Source organism: Centroberyx affinis, unplaced genomic scaffold, assembly GCF_046629955.1.
Source record: "Centroberyx affinis isolate AG114_WGS23_722 - 3 ecotype Tasmania unplaced genomic scaffold, CSIRO-AGI_Caff_v1 ptg006930l_1, whole genome shotgun sequence".
In the NCBI taxonomy this organism is placed as follows: Eukaryota; Metazoa; Chordata; class Actinopteri; order Beryciformes; family Berycidae; genus Centroberyx; species Centroberyx affinis.
Window position 1 is genome coordinate 23,772 of NW_027283511.1, and position 21,021 is coordinate 44,792.

General features: G+C 43.0%; 2 protein-coding genes across 3 annotated transcripts; both read left to right on the forward strand.

The window, feature by feature from the left end:
* Window positions 1-290: 290 nt before the first annotated feature.
* gramd1c (GRAM domain containing 1c) lies at window positions 291-12,819 on the forward strand. The gene is made up of 18 exons (XM_071513261.1): window positions 291-427; window positions 1,187-1,298; window positions 1,864-1,987; window positions 2,512-2,612; window positions 3,726-3,821; window positions 3,994-4,074; window positions 6,056-6,174; window positions 6,258-6,420; window positions 7,172-7,331; window positions 7,469-7,612; window positions 8,462-8,580; window positions 8,690-8,832; window positions 8,922-9,025; window positions 9,493-9,663; window positions 10,000-10,066; window positions 10,370-10,489; window positions 10,942-11,047; window positions 11,274-12,819. The coding sequence occupies exons 2-18, from the start codon at window positions 1,200-1,202 to the stop codon at window positions 11,340-11,342; spliced, it is 1,986 nt and encodes a 661-aa protein (XP_071369362.1). The 5' UTR covers window positions 291-427; window positions 1,187-1,199; the 3' UTR covers window positions 11,343-12,819.
* Window positions 12,820-13,551: 732 nt separating this feature from the next.
* Window positions 13,552-20,905, forward strand: LOC139639187 (palmitoyltransferase ZDHHC23-B-like). Of its 2 annotated transcripts, none has more exons than XM_071513268.1 (5): window positions 13,552-13,872; window positions 15,485-15,634; window positions 16,610-17,296; window positions 17,702-17,869; window positions 19,590-20,905. In XM_071513268.1, the coding sequence occupies exons 2-5, from the start codon at window positions 15,495-15,497 to the stop codon at window positions 19,861-19,863; spliced, it is 1,269 nt and encodes a 422-aa protein (XP_071369369.1). In that variant the 5' UTR covers window positions 13,552-13,872; window positions 15,485-15,494; the 3' UTR covers window positions 19,864-20,905. The 2 variants fall into 2 exon arrangements, with proteins under 2 accessions (XP_071369369.1, XP_071369370.1); XM_071513269.1 differs by having other exon boundaries at window positions 17,711-17,869.
* The last annotated feature ends 116 nt before the right edge of the window (window positions 20,906-21,021 follow it).

Here is a 21,021-nt window from a genome sequence, read left to right on the forward strand (position 1 = left end):
GTCAAAAAAAAGATCTTTCCTTAAACTCTGATTCTATCCAACAAAACTGATCTTAAACTGCGGTATTTCGACTTGGAATACAAAAATCTATGGCATAGTCTGGGAGCTGGTTGTACTCAAGAAGACTCCTGGATGAATGAAGGAAGGAAGAGGTTATTTTTGGAGCCCTTTCGACTGTTTACACCAAGTATGCAGAGACCAATGAGCATGAGCAGAAAAGAGGTGACAACTCCCTAAAGGTATGCTCCCCTAGCAGGATGAGATGTCCATTTGTCGCACCTGTAACCAGGCGAACGGAAATCGTGGATAGCACAATGAGGGCAATACACTAATGATTTGAGAGCTGAGTGGAGCAGACGCTGTTTTCCTGACTTTATCACTGAGGACGCACACAGAGGATAAGCATCGTGGATCCAGTCCGTGCCAGGTAGGTGAGAAATGCTCAGTGACTAAAACATAGTTTTCTCACAGCCCGCATTTGGAAATTCACCCTGATAAGATGCAATGCGCCCGTGCGCTTTTGCCATTGTGCGCCAAGCTATTTTACGCATAAGTTTGACATCAGCATGTGGCTTTACTGATCTGATAGGGACCGTTTTGTCATTTGTGGAAACAGAGCTTGACTTTGTTTTATCTGATATGACTTGGCATCCTATGGTTTCTATCAGTTGTGCAATCTTAAAGCCACAGAGAGAGAGAGAGAGAGAGAGAGAGAGAGAGAGATTTGATCTGTGATTCTATGCAAAATTCCATGATTTCTGAAGCTGTAACTTTGTAATATAAATAGTAAATCAATACTCATAACAATGCCTTTCTACCTGAATAATTTACCATTGGTGTCCAGAAAGGTGGTCATGTATGTAGGTTGAAGGCTGTGTGTTGCCTGGCTACAGTTTCTCCAGGGTGGCTCCACAAGACCAACCAGTTCTGTTCTCCAGTGATCATGTCTTCCTCTGTGGTGCTGATGAATAGCCCTGTTTGGTGACATTCACCAAGGTCCAAAGGTGTATTCATATGTTGTCAAACTCTCAAAGGACCTACACAGAAGTACTTATTTCATCCCACAGTTTCTGCTTATTATGACATGACTGAAGAGATCTGATGATTTAAAGATGGCAATCTACAGCATTGTGGAACAGGGTTTGCAGGGTTAAGATGATCACATCGCATCTTTTTATGTAACCAGTGCAGCAGACCAGATGGACCAGGCATCCAGCAGGTCTGGAGTGGGCAGTGATGATGTTACAGACGATACAACATCCGTGGTGGATGTCAGGTGGAGCTCAGATGAACAGGAGGTACAAAAAAATGCCACTTTACTGTCATATTCAATAAAGATACTCATATTCATGAAATAAAGCCACTACTTTGCATACACATCACATAGGGACTAATAGATCCTTGACATCACTGACTTTTATCATCCAGTTCAACATCTCTGTTACTTAATGAAACAATAACCATCAATACTGACTGCCCTCTAGTGGCTTCAACTATAAGATCCATTACACAACATGCTGCTACAGTTGAAATAATTTCATCACACACAAGTGGGATTGCTGCTGCCTTTCTGATGCAAAGCTCAAGGGCTGATGATGTTTTTCATCCACTCAAACACACTGCAGTTTATTTCTCACTCACTTCTTACTTCTTACTCTTAGCTTCTTCCCTTAATTCCCTCTTAATTCATTTTATATAATAAGGATGATTCCAAGACTAATACAAGGATGGCCTATGACTGAAAGTGGTCAGTATTTTGTATGTTATACAACAGTGTTTCTTCCATCAAGACTGAAAAAAAAAAAAAATTGTGGGATTTTATAAATACTACAGTCTCAGTAACATTCACATCTCGTCCACCAGGCCGTTGATCCTCAGGCACAGTGTCTTGCGGCTCCTCAAGCCCCTCCCACTACCTACAAACAGAGGTTTGAGGAATTTAAGAAGATATTCAAAGAACTACCAGAGTCAGAGAGGCTCATAGTGGGTGAGTAACACTGGCTGAAAATTAAAACAAAAAAGGCCAATATCGGCCGGTATCAGCAAATATATCAGTCCAACCCTTGTTCCTGGGGTGTTGTTTAGCAGTTCTTGAGCTAGTTAGTTGAAATAGATACAATGTAGTTTTACTTTAAACATAATTAGCTCATGTAATCAGTCCTTTTTAGCATATGATATCATTACTTGCCTTGTCACAAGACAAGCAGACAGCTATTCTCCAGTCTCCCAACCCAAAAAGTTATAAAAATGCTGCTCTAGTTCTATGAAAACCTTCTCTCCTTCCCATCTTCCCTTCCCTCAAAAGCTACCTGTTTTCACAAGTTTCTTTCCAATTCACAAAGTTATAAGATGTTAGATGTTTGCTGCATCTGCAAAATGCAGTATAGTGTCTCCTCATTAATCTCTCCACAGTGACCTGTTTTATATACAGTGTATATTAGAGCACCTCAGGCAAGCTCATTTGTATGGGTCATTTACCTGCCTCAGCTGCCTTATCTATTTTTTCCTCAGACTACCCATGTGCCCTGCAGCGTGACATCCTCCTTCAGGGACGCCTCTACCTCTCAGAGAACTGGCTCTGCTTCTACAGCAATGTGTTCTGGGGGACGAAGGTAACGAGGAGGAAGCTCTGAGGTGGAGAGGGAGGGGTGGAGGGGCGGAGGGAGGGGAGTGTACGGTGGAGAGGCTCACTGACTATACACAGTGATGTAGTCATAAATAAAGGGATGGGTAAACTGTGGATAAAGCCAACAGCAACCAATATAAACAAATACAAAAATATACGTGCAGGATAGTGCTCATTTATGTTTTATTTTCTTGGAAAGACTATTTCCATGTAACTTAATGATCCAGTGCAATGATTTCAACTTTTCAAGGAAAAGTTTGATGTTGATTTCTAACACAATAAGCAGAATTTTCTTCAGTTTTTGATGGTTAGATGATACAAAGCTTGTAGGACTGAGTGAGAGCCAAACCTTTCCTATGATTGTGCCAATATTTCTATCCTTGAGGGACAAATATCCAGTGTTGGAACTTCAGCACCCATCGACAATGGAGGCACAGACATTTTGGCTAGTTTGGAAGTAGCTGGCTAGCTATTGTCTGACAGGCTATGGGACACCTGATTAACTATGCATACTGTCGACCAATCAGAGCATTCATTAAAACCTGGGCGTAGGTGACAACATTTACACCAGGAAGTCGATCGGAATTCTAAAAGCTTGGTTCTCTTGACAACCGGAGGAAGAGTTTCTCAAAGGGTGTTAATCAAATTTTCACAATGCTGACAGTTATAATAATTTGGATAACTTTGCATCAACAGATCCTTTGTTAAACTATACTATGAAATTGAGAAATGCAATTCTTATTGGATTTTTTTTTTGTTTTTTTGGTGGTGTGTTTTTCTTATTCTCAAAGGCTAACTGGCCAAACATTGACAATGTGATGTCATGTCGAGATATTTCCAGCAGCTACAATGGAGTTTGATAGCAGAAGATTTTTCAGCTATCTAAAACATCATCAGTATGTCAGGTTTCAAGGTGTCAGTCCCTCAGGATCAAAGGGCTTCTTTCTAGAGCCGCCATTTTAGCAGGTTGAGGCACAGTGGGTTCACCAAAAAGTAAATTACAACACTTTATCATTTTTTATTTATGAGCTTCATTGATAAGCGTGTGTTCTGACTGCTGTATCGTAACCTTTCACCTTTATGCTGTGTCATTATCTAGATTATGCTGAGTCTTAAACACATCATGGCTATGAGCAGAGAGAAAACGGCTCGGCTGATTCCCAACGCCATCCAGATCTGCACAAGCACAGAGAAGGTATCACAAGTCTACTGTATCCAGCCAATGTTCACACTGAACTCTCACTCATTCTGTTCTAAACTATTGTGCGTGACTATCATCAAACGTGAGCAGTCATTCAGACGTTATTCCACACTTAATAAACCCATAATCCATATATATTTTCATCGCCTCACGTCTTCACCCACAGCTGTTCTTCACTTCCTTCTCGGCACGAGAGAAAAGTTACCAGGGTGTTTTCCGCATGTGGCAAAACACACTGATGGACAAGGTAAGTTCCCTGCTCAGCTCACCTGATGTCACCTCATACATGATCTCTTCTCACTCCAGACACTCATCCATCCCCTCCTATCATATAGTGGCAGCCACTTACTATCAGTTTGACATGGATACTGTAGGTACAATGTCTATACTCCATGTAGAAGTTCCCATTACCCATGCAGGGGCAGTAATAGTACCTCTTTTGTACCTCAGCCACATGTGTGAGGACTTATAGGCATTACACACAGTAGTACAATCCTAACTACACTAATCCAGAGATATGACAGAGGGACTGTCGACAACACACTGACTTTTACTGGCATTTGCTAGAACCACAGTAATATTTATCTGTTGTTCAATACCTTGAAACCTGTGACTAAGCGCTCCCACAGCAAAAGCAGGTCTGTGACTTTACCCCGTTTCGCAGCACTTATCTAATCAGTCCAGAGTACAAATCATGTTGCCCTGGCCACAGACTGTGGCTTCCTAGAGGTTGTTCTGATATTACAAGTAGGGTAAAGATCTACATGTAGCGACAGGATCGCCCATGGGTGAGAGAAACCATCTATTGCTTATTGTTACAAGTGATATACACGGATGTTTCTGTGTTTACTGTATTCTGCAATAATTTACCTGTATGTCAGGGATGTAGTTAAAAATAAACTCACCTAAGCTCAGTTTACCAACTTTTTAATTTGCACAATAGAGAATAGAGTTTACCCAAGTTTTCTAATGTTAATTCATAGCCTATATCTAAGTAGTATTAAACTGCATTATACAGATGTAAGATAAGGTATTTTAAGGGAAAATAAAGTAAAGCGCTTTTCTGATTGTTTCTTTATATGCCTATGCTATTTCGTCCCGGGTGATGACAGCATTATATATTATGGACTGTGCTGCCTACCTATATAGCGCCTAGAGGGGCTGCGTGTCTCTTGGGACTTGAAGCACAAACACCTGTATAAAAACACCGCTTTTAAAAGTTCATTGACCTCGGCGGGTGTGGCCACGGGAGCCAATTTACATAAAGTGACTACCTGCCCCAGAGCTAGAGAGCGCCCTTGACGCACCAGTTGCGTTTAAGCCGAAACTTTGGAGCAACTACAGCAAAACAAAGACCTGTCCTGGCCGTCTGAGCCTGACTCTCGACAGGCGGGACGAGCTTTTATCTAATTTATCTCGGTATGAATCTGGGCGGCGCGTCATTTTTTCAACAATTGTCAGAGGAGCTGAAAGCCAGGACTTCCTGAAAGGTGAATTATATGCGCGGTGCGTCCAGGTTACCAGATCACAGTCCACCAACCTGCTGGCCAAGACAGGGAAAAGTCCACCGACAAGTAAGTGTAGCCTGTATAACCAGGTGTTAAGCATTATCTTGATTTTAAATGGTTTTAAACCTAAATAGGCTGAATCAGCTGTTGCAGTAGCCTACCATATGGCAAAAAACATGTCTTATTAAAGAGGCGTTTATTCCGTTTATTAGTTTCTTACACGCGTAGTTTGGACTTCTCTATTTGACAATAGTTTGAACACCACATCTAGTTTAATCTGGTGTGTCTGGTCGTGTAAAAACTGAGGCTGATTGTTTCCTCTCAACAGCTGCGGCCGCAGGTGCGTTGGTTTTTGGTCGCGCGGTGTGATTCAGGGGATCCAGAAATAGGTTGCTGTTGTTTTGGTTGAATTGTTCACTTGGCAGTCATGGGTTACACAGTCAGGAGTGTAAGATGAGTACCAGGCCGGTTGGGACAGACAATAGGGTTTGTATTGCTCACCTATGCAGGTCGGACTGTAGATTATATTTATGCTAACATTAGTGTTTCCAGGTTACAGCCACTTCAAATTCTTAACAGTGTGCTCTTCCTATTCACATGACGACATTATTGGCCAAAGCTGAGGCCTCATTGGGCAAGAGGAAGATATCTGCCACAACTGGATTTCCAAACAAGCCTTGTGTTTCTTATTTTCTCCCTTTCCTCCTCTTCTTGTTTCAGCCTCTGACAAGCTTGGAGCTGTGGCAGATGGTTAAACAGCACTATGGGAATGACCTGGGCCTGAGCCATGAAGAGATGGAGAGCTTGCAGGTATCAGCAGAATCAACCACGCAGACCAGGTAAGCATACACACACCCACACACACACACACACACATTAACATACTTAAATATAGCTTGACACCACGTCTGTCTGCCTGCAGCCTGACCATGAGGCCTGGTGTGGAAGACAGCCTGGGCCGTCTAGAGCGGACCCCCTCCCTTCGCCTGCCTGGTGTGGAGCAGGGTCCCGTCGAGACCTCCACGCCCCACGGGGAGGATGTGCCCTCCCTCCTCATCTCACCGAGCACAAACTCTGGCAACATGGTATGAAGAGCAGTCTTAAAAGAGTGTGTAAACACACTGTTTTCAGCCAGTGTCCGCCTGATACACAATTTTGAAGGATGCAAAACAGTGTGGTGGGGAGCAAGAGCGAATATTGCTGTGTGACTGTGATAATGGATCACCCATCTCTACTTGGGGGCGGAAACAATTTTGTGATCACGAAGCATTTGACACTACCAAAGGTGAAATACCTGCATTGACATCACAGATTGAGGTGTGGCCAGAAGTGCAACACAGTTGAAAGTTTCAGCCCATAGAGAGCAGTGCAACTACGATTTTCTGCCCCTAGAAACAGATGCAGGACTTAATTCGAAAAATATCGAAATTAAGTACAGTTAATTTATAGTGTATATAGCATAGAAGCTAATATAACCATGTTTACAGCTCAAAAAAACATGATTTAAAACATGTAACGATCTTCTTCCCCTTCTACTCTTAATAAATAAAAAAAAAAAAAAAGATTCTACAAATGTTACTTATTCCTATTAAAGGCTTAACTAATGAAGACTGATATACAGTTGGTTTGACTACTGTTGACAAAATGCACTTATTGTAAGTCGCTTTGGACAAAAGCGTCTGCTAAATGATGTAATGTAATTTAGTTCTGATTCACTCTTTAAGAGTACTAACATCAGATTGTGTGACTTGTGTGTGTCTAAATCTGTGTGAAGCTGTGACTAATTTTTGTGTTTTTGTGTGTGTGTGTGTGTGTGTGTGTGTCTCCCTCCAACAGGATGAATCTCGCAACACCCCGTCTCAGCGGCGCAGTCCTGCTCCCTCGCTCGACCGCTTGGCCCCAGAACGGGTCTCCAAGCGCTCTTCTCTTTCTCTCGACCTCAACGCCAACGTGGACGGCCTCTCTGACCAGACCGGGTCCGAGAGCACCGAGGAAGGTGAGAGTTACGCTACCCGGGTGCCAGAGACACTCGAGCTTGTGTGGGGTTTTTTTGTGTTCTTGTAGAATTCTCTCAAGGGAGTACATTTTAAAATTTTTCTTTTTCCTCTCCCTCTGCCCTCTTGGCTTTGTCAGTGGAGGAGCGGGTGGGTCTGTCCCAGGTGCAGGGCCGACTCTACCTGAACAAGGTCTTCCACATCAGTGCCGAGAAGATGTTCGAGCTCCTCTTCACCGACTCCCACTTCATACGCAGGTTCATGAAAGTCAGGAAGATCACCCGTAAGTCTTGCTCATTCTCTGTATTCTTTCTGCCATTCCCCCGCCGCAGCCTCGACACCCAATTCCCCGCTGATTTGTGACCCAGAAAGCTTTGATAACCATGTGTGATGCGTAATATTAGAGGTTTACAGTTGTTATTATTTATTATTATTATTGACCATTATTGTCATTAAAACACTGAATTATTTTGCTGTTACAATAAAACATCAGTACTAAGTAGACTAAAAAATTTAAAATGTTGCAATTATCTAAGCTAAAATCTAATATCTCATATCTCAAATCTAAAATCTGCTGTCATTTAGGAGTCTGCACATATAGGGGATTGGTGAGCTCCTTTATCTCTTGGGATGGCCAGTTTGTTTGAGTTCCTTGTCTGACGACCTGTGAGCTCCTCCCTGAGGAAGCCAGTCTCTGAAGTTGGACTTCAGTAGCTTTCTGGCAAGGCCAAGACACAGTTGAGTGTGTCTCTCTGATAGAGTGCACAATGCGAGAGTGCAGAGAGCCTCTGGCCAAGTATGATTTTACAAGCCCATTTCTGCGTGCTTTCCAGCCTTTTAGTCTGGTTTGTAGTCGGGGAACTGTGCCAGACGGGGACTGCATACTCCAGCACCGGGCGCACGTAGCCTGTGTAGATGGAAACAAGTTCTGGGTCTCGGACACCAAATTTCTTCAGGCGACGCAGAGCAAAAAGCTTCCTGTTGGCTGAGGTCAACATGTGGTCCACCTGACTGTCCCATTGCAACTTACTCTGGATGGTGACCCCCAGGACTTTAACTGTGTCACAGACTTGGATACTTCATGTGGGCGACATGTAAAACAAGTTTTAAAACAGTTGTCTTGTGTTTCCAGATGCCAACTTTAATCCCTGGCAGAGAGAAGCCTCGGGAAACATGAAGAGGAGTCTGAATTACACAATAACCATCAGCAACCCTCTGATCGGGAAGTTCTCCACCGCCACTGAGAACCAGGTGTGTTTACATCTGTGTGAATAGCGTGTGCGTGTTTGAATGGACGAATAAAGGATGCTTTAGTGTTGATTATGGCTCAGTGTATATTTGAACTCCATTTATCTTTCAGACCTTGTACAAAGAGTCCAGGGAGGGTCAGTATTACCTTGTGGATGCTGAGGTGTACACTCACGACGTTCCCTACCACGATTACTTCTACACGCAAAATCGATACTGCATCATACGCAACTCGAAGCGCAAGTGTCGGCTCAGGTAACATTTGTATATTCATGTATTTGATGGGTTTATTTTTGTATTGTAAGTGGGTAGAATTAAAATGGAGCTCGATCTTGTGCTGTCAGGGTCTATACTGATGTGAAGTACAAGAAGCAGCCGTGGGGTCTGGTCAAGTCCTTCATCACTAAGAACTCCTGGAGCGGCATAGAAGATTATTTCCGACAGCTGGGTGAGTAGCGCGCCCCGTTCGCATGCCAGGCTCAAGCAGGGAACCTTCATTTTATTTTTATTTTTATTTATCCTTTATTTAACCAGGGTCGTCACGTTGAGATTTGCATCTCTTTTTCAAGTGGGCCCTGGCCAAGAAAGGCAGCATACATAGAGTTTCCTATAACACAATACAACATTACATAAAAATAATCAAGAAAAATACGGTAAAAAGACGCAAAACATGAGCACTCCATGGTAAGCAGGTCTCCATCATCAGTCATGTGCTTTTCCAGAGGGGTTTTATTGTCATTCAATTATCTATTAAGCAGAAGTGTTTTTCCCTGTAATGGCTTGTCTGATCAATCGGTGTCTAAATATAGCGAGGCCTTTGTGACCCTTGAAACCGAACGGTGTGTTTTTTTTACTGCCTCTGCCCCACGTCTATTGGTGCCTGACTCTTTGTGGCCTCCTGATGTCACGGCACAGAAGCGGAACTGCTGGAGGAGGAAGCGGAGCTGAACCAAGGGGGCGGAGACTCTGGGAAGATGGGCGGGCTGCGGAGGAGGAGGCGGACTTACAGCCGGACTCTGCAGGAGCACATGAAGCCCATCAAGCAGTACGGGCCAGACTCTGAGCAGCACAGAGACGGCAACATGGGTACATGATGAGGGATGATTTAAACTGCTCAATTCATATTCGAACAGTTTTGTTCCAGAACAATGTAAAGTTTTATATCAGCTGTATAGATATTTTCATCCTCAGAATTGTTTGTATTCAGTAACAGCAAAGGTCTTTAGATAGATAATGACTTAAATGTCTTTCTACACTGAGTTTTATTTTCATATCTGCAAATATTTGTACATGTGGAACAAAAACTGTTGCTTTATCTAAACTGAAGCACAGTATGAATTGAAAATGGTTTTGTTTTCAAACAGCCAGGCAGATATTGATCTATCCTCTTCTCACACTGAGCTTCTCCTTTTTGTATTTCAGGCCCCATAGAAATGAAAGGCCCCTACAGTTGGAACATCACTACCATAGTAGCTGGGATGAGTGTGATGTAAGTGAACAACCTGCAAACACATCTGTCAATCAACATGATTTATATTGCTTATATAATGAATTCACATTGTGAATGTATTTTCACACTAATATGAATTGACTGTGCATATTAAGTGCAGGGGCTGTTTAGTTTCCAGATGAAGAGAGAACACAAACTCTCTTGATTAGGAAGAAAGTAATGCTTAATGGTTATGCTTGGGGATTTCTGGTGTTAGTGAGGTGTCCCTATCCCTCTCCGTCTCTCTTTTTCTGTCTGTGTACACAAGTGGCCACTTCAACCTCTGTGCACTCTGTTCCTCAGTCTGTTGATTCTGACGGCGCTGAATCTGGGCCTGTTTTTCAAGTTATGGGCCATGGAGGACGTGGCTCACCGCATGTACCTGAGCACCAAGCACCGACTGAGGGAGAGGAGCGAGCCCAGGTCAGACACCTTGCTGCTGCCTCGCAATTTCTTTTTTTTTTCCCCCTCTGATTTATTCTGTTATAGAAAGACAAACTATATCAGTAGTCAGCATGATCACTCAGAAAGGAGGAGTCAAGGTGTGGGTGGATGGGCTTGGGGAGGGAGGGAGGGAGGGAGGGAGGGATGGCACATAGAAGAGAGCTCTTGTTCTTATGACTCACAATGTTGAAACTGCCAGTTTGTGAGAGGCTTGTCAGCCTCAGTACACGTGGTTATATAAGTGACTGTTATGTGACACAATACTCCTTGACTCTCTTTCTCTTTACCGCTCACATCCTTCATTTAATTTCTCTTTCGCCTCCTTCAACTTTCCACTTCTGCCTCTGTAAAGACTTCTCTACCTTTTGTGTAGCAGTAAGCATGAACATAATTTTTCACGTCAGAATAATTATCTTTCTATGTTTTGCTAGCTTGCCCCCTGACTATGGTCCTAGACAGGGACCTGGTTACAGGTCCAGAGAGGAGATGCACCTGCTGAAAGCTGTCCTCCAGGACTCCATCACCCTTTTAGAGCAGGTGAGTCTGACCGTCTGTTTAGTGACCCAATAAAGGTTTGTTTTCTCCATTGCATAGCTTTTCTATTTAGAACCAGCAGCCTAAGAAAGAAAGTTTGAGGAGTCCATCATATAAATGCATACCTGCTTCACAGTACTACTTTCTTTATTTTTACCTGTCTGAGATGCTCTCAAATTAGGAAAACAGGTGTTTCTACTTGCTGAGTCAGTTCTTCTTTTCCTCCCAGCTCCGCAGTTCACTGATGGTGCTGCAGCAGAACTTTGCGATGGCCAATCGGACGGCAACGCCGCAGTGACGCTCCCACAGACTGCCCATCGGCCCTGTGGCAGCAAAGACTGCATCAACGAACCGCCTCGGAGGAAATTTCTCGTATCCAGTGACGTTGCTATGGAGATGTCCCCAGACTATTGACGAGCAATATGTTGCCAAGGGCTACAGGTCCCAAAGCCTTTGGTGTGGCATCAGGTGCCAGGATGTTTTTAAAGCTCTGCTGACTGACTGCTGGGAGGAGAGAGTTGCATCATCGTCAGCAGCACATGGAGCAGTGGGTTTAGATTCCTGTAGGACGCTGTTGTCATGTCACTTGGCTGCCTGCTTCTTCACTGAAATGATGCCGCTGGATTGACTGTTGATGCAAGTCAGAAAACCTGTAACTTCCTGACCTGCCTTGCCCCATTCTCCTTATTTGCCCAGTGCCACATCAAATGAACTGGTGTAAATACACCGTTAGTGACTTTTTGTTTTATTATTCTCATGAAGAGTGACACTGACTTGTCAACAAGGACGCCTTCACGTTAAAATAAATGTTTGATCTAATATTTAAGACAAGAATTTTCTCTATTTTAATTTTTGCACATGTGCCTTGTAGATTTAGGCTGTATTTTAGATTTTTTTTAATATTTTATTTCTTTCCAATGAAAACATGGTAGAACCAAAGTAACTCAATAAATTTGGATGGTTTTTCTCTCCTTTATAATTTTGATCAATCGTCATCTGTCTGTTTATTTTTCTGAATTTGAAATGTAGGAATGGTTGCAACTGGTTTGCATGGTAAACCTCAAGCATCAGATGAGCATTCTTAGTATTTCATATTATTTTGCTATGAGCCAAATCTTCTGCTGAAAATACTGCTGATGGTATGTGTTTTCCAAACTAGAACATATTTAATGCAACTTCTTCCAACTCCCTGTTGGACAGATCCTCGTATGGAATGCTCTGTGATTTAAGCAGCCAAAAAGATGGTGGCATGCCTATTTTAATCCCCATCTGTATTTCCGTAGTTGTATGCAATTTCCTCTTCCTTTCCCTTTGTCTGCATTGAGCCAAAGTTAAAAACGGATGATTGGTGTCATTTTGAACACAGATTTAGACCATTCTCTCTCACATTACTCCAATAAAGGTGAAGGGACTAGGGGTCACACACATCTGATACCTCAGTACGGTGCATTCACACTATCAAGACTTGATTATTAGACAGAAGTTTGTTTTGTGAGCTCTGAGCTGACAGGGACACTAGTTATTCGTTTGTTTATTTTTATTCTACAATGATGGTTGTTGGTGACACCCACGTACAGTTTGCTCCTCGTTTGATGTTTACACAGTGTGGCCATCAACCTTGGATTTTAAAGACACAGGTAGTGCACAATGTGGTGTATCTGTCTTTTCCTCACTTACATAAACCTATGATCCACTACCAATGTTTAAATTTGATTGTTTGCTGTTTTGTACATTTGTTTGTAATGCGCTGGTATTTTGAATAAAAGGTATTTTCTTGCCAGATGTTAGTGCATATATTTTGATGTAAAACTTAAGACAGAGATTATCAGCAATACACATTTTTCTTAGTTTTGTTGTAGATCCTACTGTGCTGGGGAGGAGCTGACTGCAGTTAATGTTATATAAGGAAAGAGAAGCAGGAAGTAATGTGAGCAGGTTGTGTGTGTGTGTTCCTCAGTCACTGGTGAAATGCTTCACTGAGTCTTTATTAATTCAGTGGCATCACTGTAGCAACACCTTTAAACATCCTTAACGAAAAAACACTATAATATTCCTATATGGAATTATAGTGCGTTTGTGGTGCTTGATATTTAGTTTATAATGATCTTATTGTACCTTATGGTGTCTTTTATCTTCTATGCTATGCCTATGATATTTCTATAATAACCTATTCCTAGAAGGAATTAGGCCGTACCTTATGGTATATTTTATTATCTCCTATGGTATCGCTATATTGCCTCAAGTCCCTACAATAGTCCTATAATATTCTTATAGGGACTTAAAGTTTTGTTGTGATATTTGTATAGTTGGCCTATTCTAACATGTATTATAGGATTATTTTTATTATTTATTTTTCGTAAGAAATACAGAATAAGAAATTCCTCCCAGTCAGTCTTATATTAAATTATAGGTCAGTCCAGTGTAAATTACTGGTCTGCTGTAGGTGTGGGAGGAAGTGAGTGTTCTTGGGCGGGGAAGTCATCTCATCTGACGTCAGGAGTGTGAGAGGGAAACTGTCTGCACGGTCCGGGGGTAAACAGAGTAACCAGACGTCTCGCCAGCCAAACAAAACCTCCATTCCGACATGGAGCTCCTTCTCGGTCCGGACACTTACACCCACAGATAACTCTGCCCGGACGGTTTACGATAAGCTGCTGTTCTGGTGACTTCCATGGCACAGACAGACAGAGCGCCTCATGCAGCTCAGATAACCCCGGACACGACACTGGATACCAGCACAGAGACTTCAGCCGTGAAGCCTGCAGGGAAAAAATCCATTCGGTCGATTTAAACCGGAAGGTTTCAACATGTAGCAGGTCCGTGTTCAGGTATGTTACATTGTATTTTCTCTCTTTGTGTCACTAGAGCAACATTGTAGTCGTGTTTGACGCAGCGTGCCACCCCGGTCGGTCGATGGCTTGCTGTGGTAGTTATGATCAGTGCTGAAATGGTAAACTGAAAAGCTGGATAAACTACAGTATGACCTCCAGTCGGTGATTATCATAACGCGAACAACCAATAGGCACTTGGTCTGACTATGAATTTAGGTCATAAAGATTTATATACTGTAAGCCTAGGTGGGAAAAGTCTTTTCTGCAAATAAAAATGTGGGTAAACTCAGGTAATAGGGGGTTTACCCTCCACTACATCCCTGGTTATGATAAGATAATTTACTCAAGGAAATTTTCCACAATTGGTGTCTAAATTGATTCAATGCCTGGTTAATGTCAAAGTATCCTGTTGCCCATTAACAAAACTCTATATCAGCTGTCAAAATTGTGCATTCATTCATTCATTCATTCATCCTGAAAGAGGTTTGGGCAAATTAGACTAACTGTCATCAAGCTCTCTCCCCTATCAATACTTTGGTACCTTAGTATTTTGCCTTTCGGATGAGATATTATCATCATCGATTATATTATTACAGGAAGTGGTGTTTATTGTCATCTAAAGTCTTTAACTAAGGCATTGCTAATGAACTATATAGTAATCCTATGATACACTTCAGAAGGATACAAGACAAATATCACAGCAAAACCTTTTAAATATCTTGCAGCTACTACAGGTAAAAAGATATACCACAGTATATAGTATTACCAAAGGAGATAAAATACCATAAAGTATGATGTGGTCACTATAAACCCACTGCTGAGTCCCCCGGATACACTATGAATCCTTATAGAAGTAGTGTGTAAAATAGTAGAAATAGTGTTTTTTTGTTAGGGAGCAGATGTGGTATTTGATGCTTTTTGACCAGTATTAGTTGGACTGGTAGAATAATAATACACCAAGCTTTGATTTATAGCTAATCAGAGGCTCATTCAGGTTCCCTGCCATACAGCTAGAGAGCCAGTTCCCATTGGAGAGGGGTTTGACTGAGTAATCCCACTTAGTGTTTCTCTGGGGAGTCATCAGCCTTGCTTTCTGTGATTTAGGGTTCCTGAAGATCTGTGATTGTTAGAACGCCTAGTACTGCCTCACCACCACCAGGTTCCATCTGTGTAAATAAGCCAGCGGGTTGCAATGATGGGACTGTCATACTTCATGTAAATCATTAAGCATAACAGATGTGTGACAGATGCGAGAGCATTAGGTTGACCTTCCTAGAAAATCTAGGTAGGGTCAAATGAGCAGGGCTTGTGTTATGGTGTTGTGGAACATGAACTCTATTTGGAACCATTCCACCATCTAAACACATGCAAATGGTTGATCAACTGCAATGATAATTTCAACTCTATCTTCAAAAGTGTGCTTTTAAAGATATTTTCATGTAGTGGAGTCTGTCTCTTGGTCCGTGTCTCTGTTCCCGTCTCCTGTCTCATCTCATTTGCCTCTTGACTCACTCTGTCTCATCTATCCAAATATAACACAAACGCTCACACAAGCGCACCCCTTGATAATGGTAGTAACAGACTCTTTTATCATGTGATTGGCTGCAAGGCTGTCCGTCATGAAGAAGCGAGCCAAGAAGGTGCTGGAGAAGGAGGAGGAGACCTTGTGCTGTTGCGAGTACGTGAACAGGCTTGGAGAGCGGAGCCATGTAGCAGCCTGCTGCTGTGATTGCGAGGACCTGGATGAGGCCTGTGACAGGTGAGAGACATTATATTGACAGCTACTATTCAGTATGTTTTGGATGAGTCCTGTTTGTCCAAAAGTGCCTCCTCCTTTCCTCCCCTACTTGAAATGACCGTGACGTTGTGGACACCAAATCAACTTAAAGAGACGATGAGATTAGCAGAAAGTAGACATTCAGGAATCCAATTGATTACTGGCTGCGCACCAAGTTTAGGACTACTATAGGCTAACCTATGTATGAAGATGAAGCGGCCAGGAAGAATACAGAAGCTGCGAAACCTATCCTTCAGCTTTAACTTGGCTGGTTGGTTGAAAGGTAAACTCTACAATCCTTTAAATATTCATGTGTAAAACTGTTTGCAGACACGAAAGTTGCCTTGTAGCCTTTTATTATGTAAATATAAGAAGTTGTACATGACACGATAGATGTCTTGTATAATGTCTATTTGATATTCCATGTCAGAACGAAACCAGCCAGGCCTGTGGCACTTTAAACAGGTCGGTCATGAACAAGCCCTGCTACTGGCTGTAGCATTAATTGAGTGTGATCGGGCCACTTTAGCAGTAATTGCTGTCAGCTTCGGTGACGGTAATAGGAAGCGTTCTGTCCCAATTCTGCTCACCTCTCCTCATTTGTTTATCCACTCTTCTCCTTTCCTCTCCTTGTTTCCTCCAACTTACGTCCTAGGAAACGAGTGGAAGTGAGGGAAGACAGAACAGGAGTAGTGAAGAGTTTTTCGACTCACCCTTTTTTTTTAAAAGCACTCCACACCAACTATGAACTCAGCATTGTAACAGATAGCACCACAGTGACGAGGGTAATGTTTCACAACATCCACAAGTTGTCCCTCAAGGCCTCAGCTTAAAAGAAGCTAAGGGGGTGTAGGTTTCTCTATGCAGCAGTCACTGGCAGGTAATGAGGGAATTGTTGATAACCTGATGTAATAATTTTTTACCTTATATACCTTAATATTTTCTCTCCTCCTCTAGATGGATGAAGCGGGAGCCCCAGTCACCGGACTCCCTGTCACGGCTGTCTGCAGTCGTGATGGACCGGATCCGTGTTCCCTGGCTATGGGGAGGAGCCCGAAAACTGGATCTGTCTGTGATCCCACCTCTTATTCTCCTTCCTGTCCTGCTGCACCTGGCCGCTCTCCACTTCCTGCTTGGCGTGGCGGTTCTGACAGCTCTGCCGGGCCTCGTGCTGTGGTACTACTACTTCACCCACCGCAAGAAGGGACGCACGCTCTTCTTCCTCAGCCTGGCCCTCTTCTCCCTGACCTACATGTACTACCTGTTCATCGCCGAGGTGTTTCCCCGCGGGGACGTCGGCCCGGCCCAGATGGGGGCGGTGACCGTAGGGTTCGTTCTCACCATGGCGGCCCTCGCCCACACCAAGAAAGACCCTGGGGTTGTGCGGCCGAAGCAAGCAGACGTCCACAGCACAGTGACTTATTACAGCGCTTTGGTCGACCGAGATCCTGCCGTCAACGGGACGAGGCGAGAGGTGACGACGGTAGCCAACCGGGCGGCTTCGTCGGAGCAGGCGGGGGAGGAGGAGGTGCAGAGCGGGCGTTTGAACTGGTGTCCGGTGTGCAGGGTGGTGCGGCCCCCCAGGGCGGGACACTGTCGGATCTGTGACGTCTGCGTGCTGCGGCTCGACCACCACTGTGTCTGGTGGGTTCCATTAAAGCATAATGTGTTTCTCTCAGTGTCCTCAATCATTCGCTTTGTCTTTTCTACACTCAAAGTCTATTCAATAAATATAAAACACCCTTTAAAATTCCTAAACTATGGGCTTTTAAATACACTGTCTTGTTTACACCTGGTGTGTGTTGACTGGACCATATTTGTATGTGGTGTCAACATTGAGTCCCAGTACATTCCACATTCACATAATTATAGTTACAGTTGGAAGTAAACATTTCCTTGCCGTCCTCCACTTCTACAATTGTGTGTGTGTGCACCAATGTGTGACCGCACCTGCATGTGTGTGTGTGGCGTAGCCCTGGGGTCTCAGTACGATGTTTTGTCTGCCTGTGTGAATACATGTGTGTGTCCTCTCCGTGGCTGTCGGGGCAGGATAAACAGCTGTGTGGGGCAGGCCAATCACCGCAGCTTCCTGCTGACACTCCTCCTCTTCCTGTTGACCTCCCTGTATGGGATCAGCCTGGTGCTGCAGAGTGTGTGCCCCCAACAAAACCTCCTCACCGCCCTGCTCTACTGCCCCGGGGTCTACAACCAGTACAGGTACTGAGAGCACAGCCACATGTTCATATACACACACACACACACACTCTGTACACTGTACGCATAGTAAATATACACACAGGGTTGAGTAGGTTGCTTTAAAAATTTATTCCATTAGTTACCCCATCAAAATAGTAATCAGTAACATAACCCAAGGGATTACTCAAACTCACCAAACTCACATGTATTCTCATTAATTTCAGTTACTTTCAGATTACTTTGCCATATTTGAGGTATAAAGGTATAGATAAGAAAAAGTAAAAATTACAACGTTTATTTTTATTCATAAATTTATTTCAGGTTTGCATACAAACATAAATTTTGTTTTGCACCACATTTTCTAAAGACGTAGTTTCTCACTTTCACCCTAGAAGTAATCCCAGAAGAAAGTGCTCCAATTTTAAACAAGTATCTGTAATCAGAATACATAATTTTTTAGGTAACTAAATAAACAAAAATACATGTTACATGTTTTATATTTAGAATACATAATGCCATTACAAGTGTTCCATTACTACCTAACTCAGTGTACACACAATACAAACTTACACATCTGCTCAAGTACACAACTTTCTCAATAATTAATGCTCAGTACACAACAAGTACATGCATAAAACAGACGACTTGGTGCACATTCACAGTTCAAATGAAGCCCGTGGAAATAGGCCAGGTTAGATAGCCAGCAGAGAGTCGAATTACCTTCTCTTAATTATTAATTTAATTGAAGCACTGCAGCACGCTTTGATATTTTCTTCAAAATTAAGCATAAAATGTAGGCTAATTGAGGTTTCTCTAAGGTTCTTGCATATTGGACAGAAGGCTTCCTTCACTATAGAGCTGACCCAGTTTCTCAGAGTGGAGCCTATTGAGCTGCTGGAGAAAGAGTCTTTATGCATCGAGCAGTGGGAGAGTGGATCTGAAGTAGTTTTAAATTGGCTGCTCTGGCGCCTCTCTGCCAATTTGACAAACCTGCTAGCACTGCTGTGGGCGTCACACTCTGAAAATAGGCCTCCAGTGAAACCTCATTCATCTCAACTTCAGACTGTAATTGAACAGACCACTCTACGGTAAGGTTATAATGACTGAAATGTGTAGAAAGGCAAAAATAATGGTCATGTTAGTTGTGAGCTGGTACTGGAATGTGCTCCTTGAGAAGTACGCTTAAAATCTGATCACACAGAGAATTTTATATGTGTGCATGCCTTTTCAAATTTTTAAATAAAAGAGGGTAAGTTTAACAATTCAGGATGAAATCATTGAAGCACTGTTTTATAGTGCCTCATTCCGTAAGATGGGACACTATAAAGGGTTAGTGGTTAAAATCAAGTTCTCGGCATGTATGTCTATGAACACCAGGGTTATTATTTTGATTTGAAGGTTTAGAATTTGACATTTAGGGCTGTGCACATGTGTCTGACGTATTCAGTATTATGCACTCATTGAACATAAATACAACTACACTGATAGATGTTTTTTTTGTTAGATTTGTCAATATCGTATGTGGGTCTTATTGATTTCTACACAGTTCTCCTTAACCAACTCTTTCTGGTTTTGATGAAAACACTAAATCAGAGCCTTTTTGATGATTTTTTGTTTTTTTAGCATTGACAGTAATAACCTTGTAAACACTTGTACCTGTCGTCTGTATTATGTTCTATTGTTATGCTGCAGCAGGATGTATCATGTTTTCTCTGTGTGTGTGTGTGTGTGTGTGTTCCAGCACGGCGCTGTGCTTCACCTGTGCGTGGTACAGCAGTATAGTGACCGGCGGTCTGCTCCACCTGCTGATCCTGCAGGTCATCAACGTCAGCTACAACGTGACGGAGCGTGAGGCACGCAGCGCCCTGCGAGACAAAACCGCCCGCAGCGCCTACTGGGGCCTTGTCGTGGACACCGGCGTCTACTCTCAGGGTTTCCGTGGCAACTGGGCGGCGTTCATGACCATGGGAGACAATCTGAATCTGCCCTCTGCCAGCCCTACAGACTTGGTGTGAGACCTTTACGCAGTCTGACTGAGCAGTGTGTTTTGGGCTTATGGCTGCTGTTGTGTCCGTGGCCACTGGATGGCAGCATGGCTTCTTTTACTCCGGTCTCACTTCGCCGGCCGGGTCCCGCTGGGGAGCGAAGCTGGAATCTACCAGGAATGTTATCAGCAAGCCTTCGTCAAGGTGATACTGGGTTACTGCAGTTATGGAGCTGCCACCTGAGTTGACCTGACACTGACTCTGAGCAATAACAACCACCAACCCTAATAAGACTCCTTCCACCGCCATTAATGTCACTGACTGGCAACCGACATCTCCGTGCAGCTGCATCCACTCACTCATTGACCTTATCTCTCCCTCCATTACTGCCTCATTCCAATTTTCATCCATCTCTCTCACTCTATCAATGTCAGTCTTTCCTTCACAGTGGCTCTCTTCTCTCACACTCTGCGTGAATATTGTCCCCTTTTTCCAGTCTAGTGCCTTGCTGGGTGTCACAGCAAACAAGAAAAATGCAAGAAAGAGTGAACTAATAATAATGCTAACAATAACAATGTGATACTGTATTGATCCTTGCCGTGTCTTGCTCAAGGACACTTCAGAAGGGTGGATGCTTGCCGACACAGAGGCTTGAACCTGGGTCCTCCAGTTGAACTACGCCACTTCCTTCCTACACAAACACTTATCAACAGCGCTCACAAAGGAAGGAACCTTACTTTGGCTTTAATGTGCAGCTTTGTGAAACGGGTCATAGATATTTATCAAACGGATAAATGAAACATCGCAGCACAAGTCAGACAATCAGGCTAATTAGTGTTTCACAGATGTATTAAACATAATGAATGATTTGAGAGTCGTGATATGAATAACTGCTTTTACTCTTTTAGGCTGGTTCAAACTGGCTCCTGAATCAAACAGCCTTTGAAAATATGAAAAAAGAATCAGAAAAATGAATAAATCAATACATAATAAAGTCAGCTGGTGGAATGAAAGTCTGCTTTTCAATATTTGCCAGCTGCTTTAGTTACCTGTAAGATTTTATTATTTATATATACCAACAAAAGTATGGGTTCAATTTTATGTGTTTGTGTGTGTGTCTGAGTGAGTGTGAAAGAGACACTTGAATATGTGCATGTGTATTCATTTTCTGCTTGTATAGGTGTGAGT

Bases quoted from the DNA above. Each gene is read 5' to 3' on its own strand.
- LOC139639187 (XM_071513268.1), top strand. From the start codon at position 15,495: ATGAAGAAGCGAGCCAAGAAGGTGCTGGAGAAGGAGGAGGAGACCTTG. The intron at 15,635-16,609 runs GTGAGAGACATT...CTCCTCCTCTAG, and splicing joins CTGGATGAGGCCTGTGACAG to ATGGATGAAGCGGGAGCCCC. The intron at 17,870-19,589 runs GTACTGAGAGCA...TGTGTGTTCCAG, and splicing joins GGGGTCTACAACCAGTACAG to CACGGCGCTGTGCTTCACCT.
- gramd1c (XM_071513261.1), top strand. From the start codon at position 1,200: ATGGACCAGGCATCCAGCAGGTCTGGAGTGGGCAGTGATGATGTTACA. The intron at 3,822-3,993 runs GTATCACAAGTC...CTTCACCCACAG, and splicing joins TCTGCACAAGCACAGAGAAG to CTGTTCTTCACTTCCTTCTC. The intron at 11,048-11,273 runs GTGAGTCTGACC...TTTTCCTCCCAG, and splicing joins CCATCACCCTTTTAGAGCAG to CTCCGCAGTTCACTGATGGT.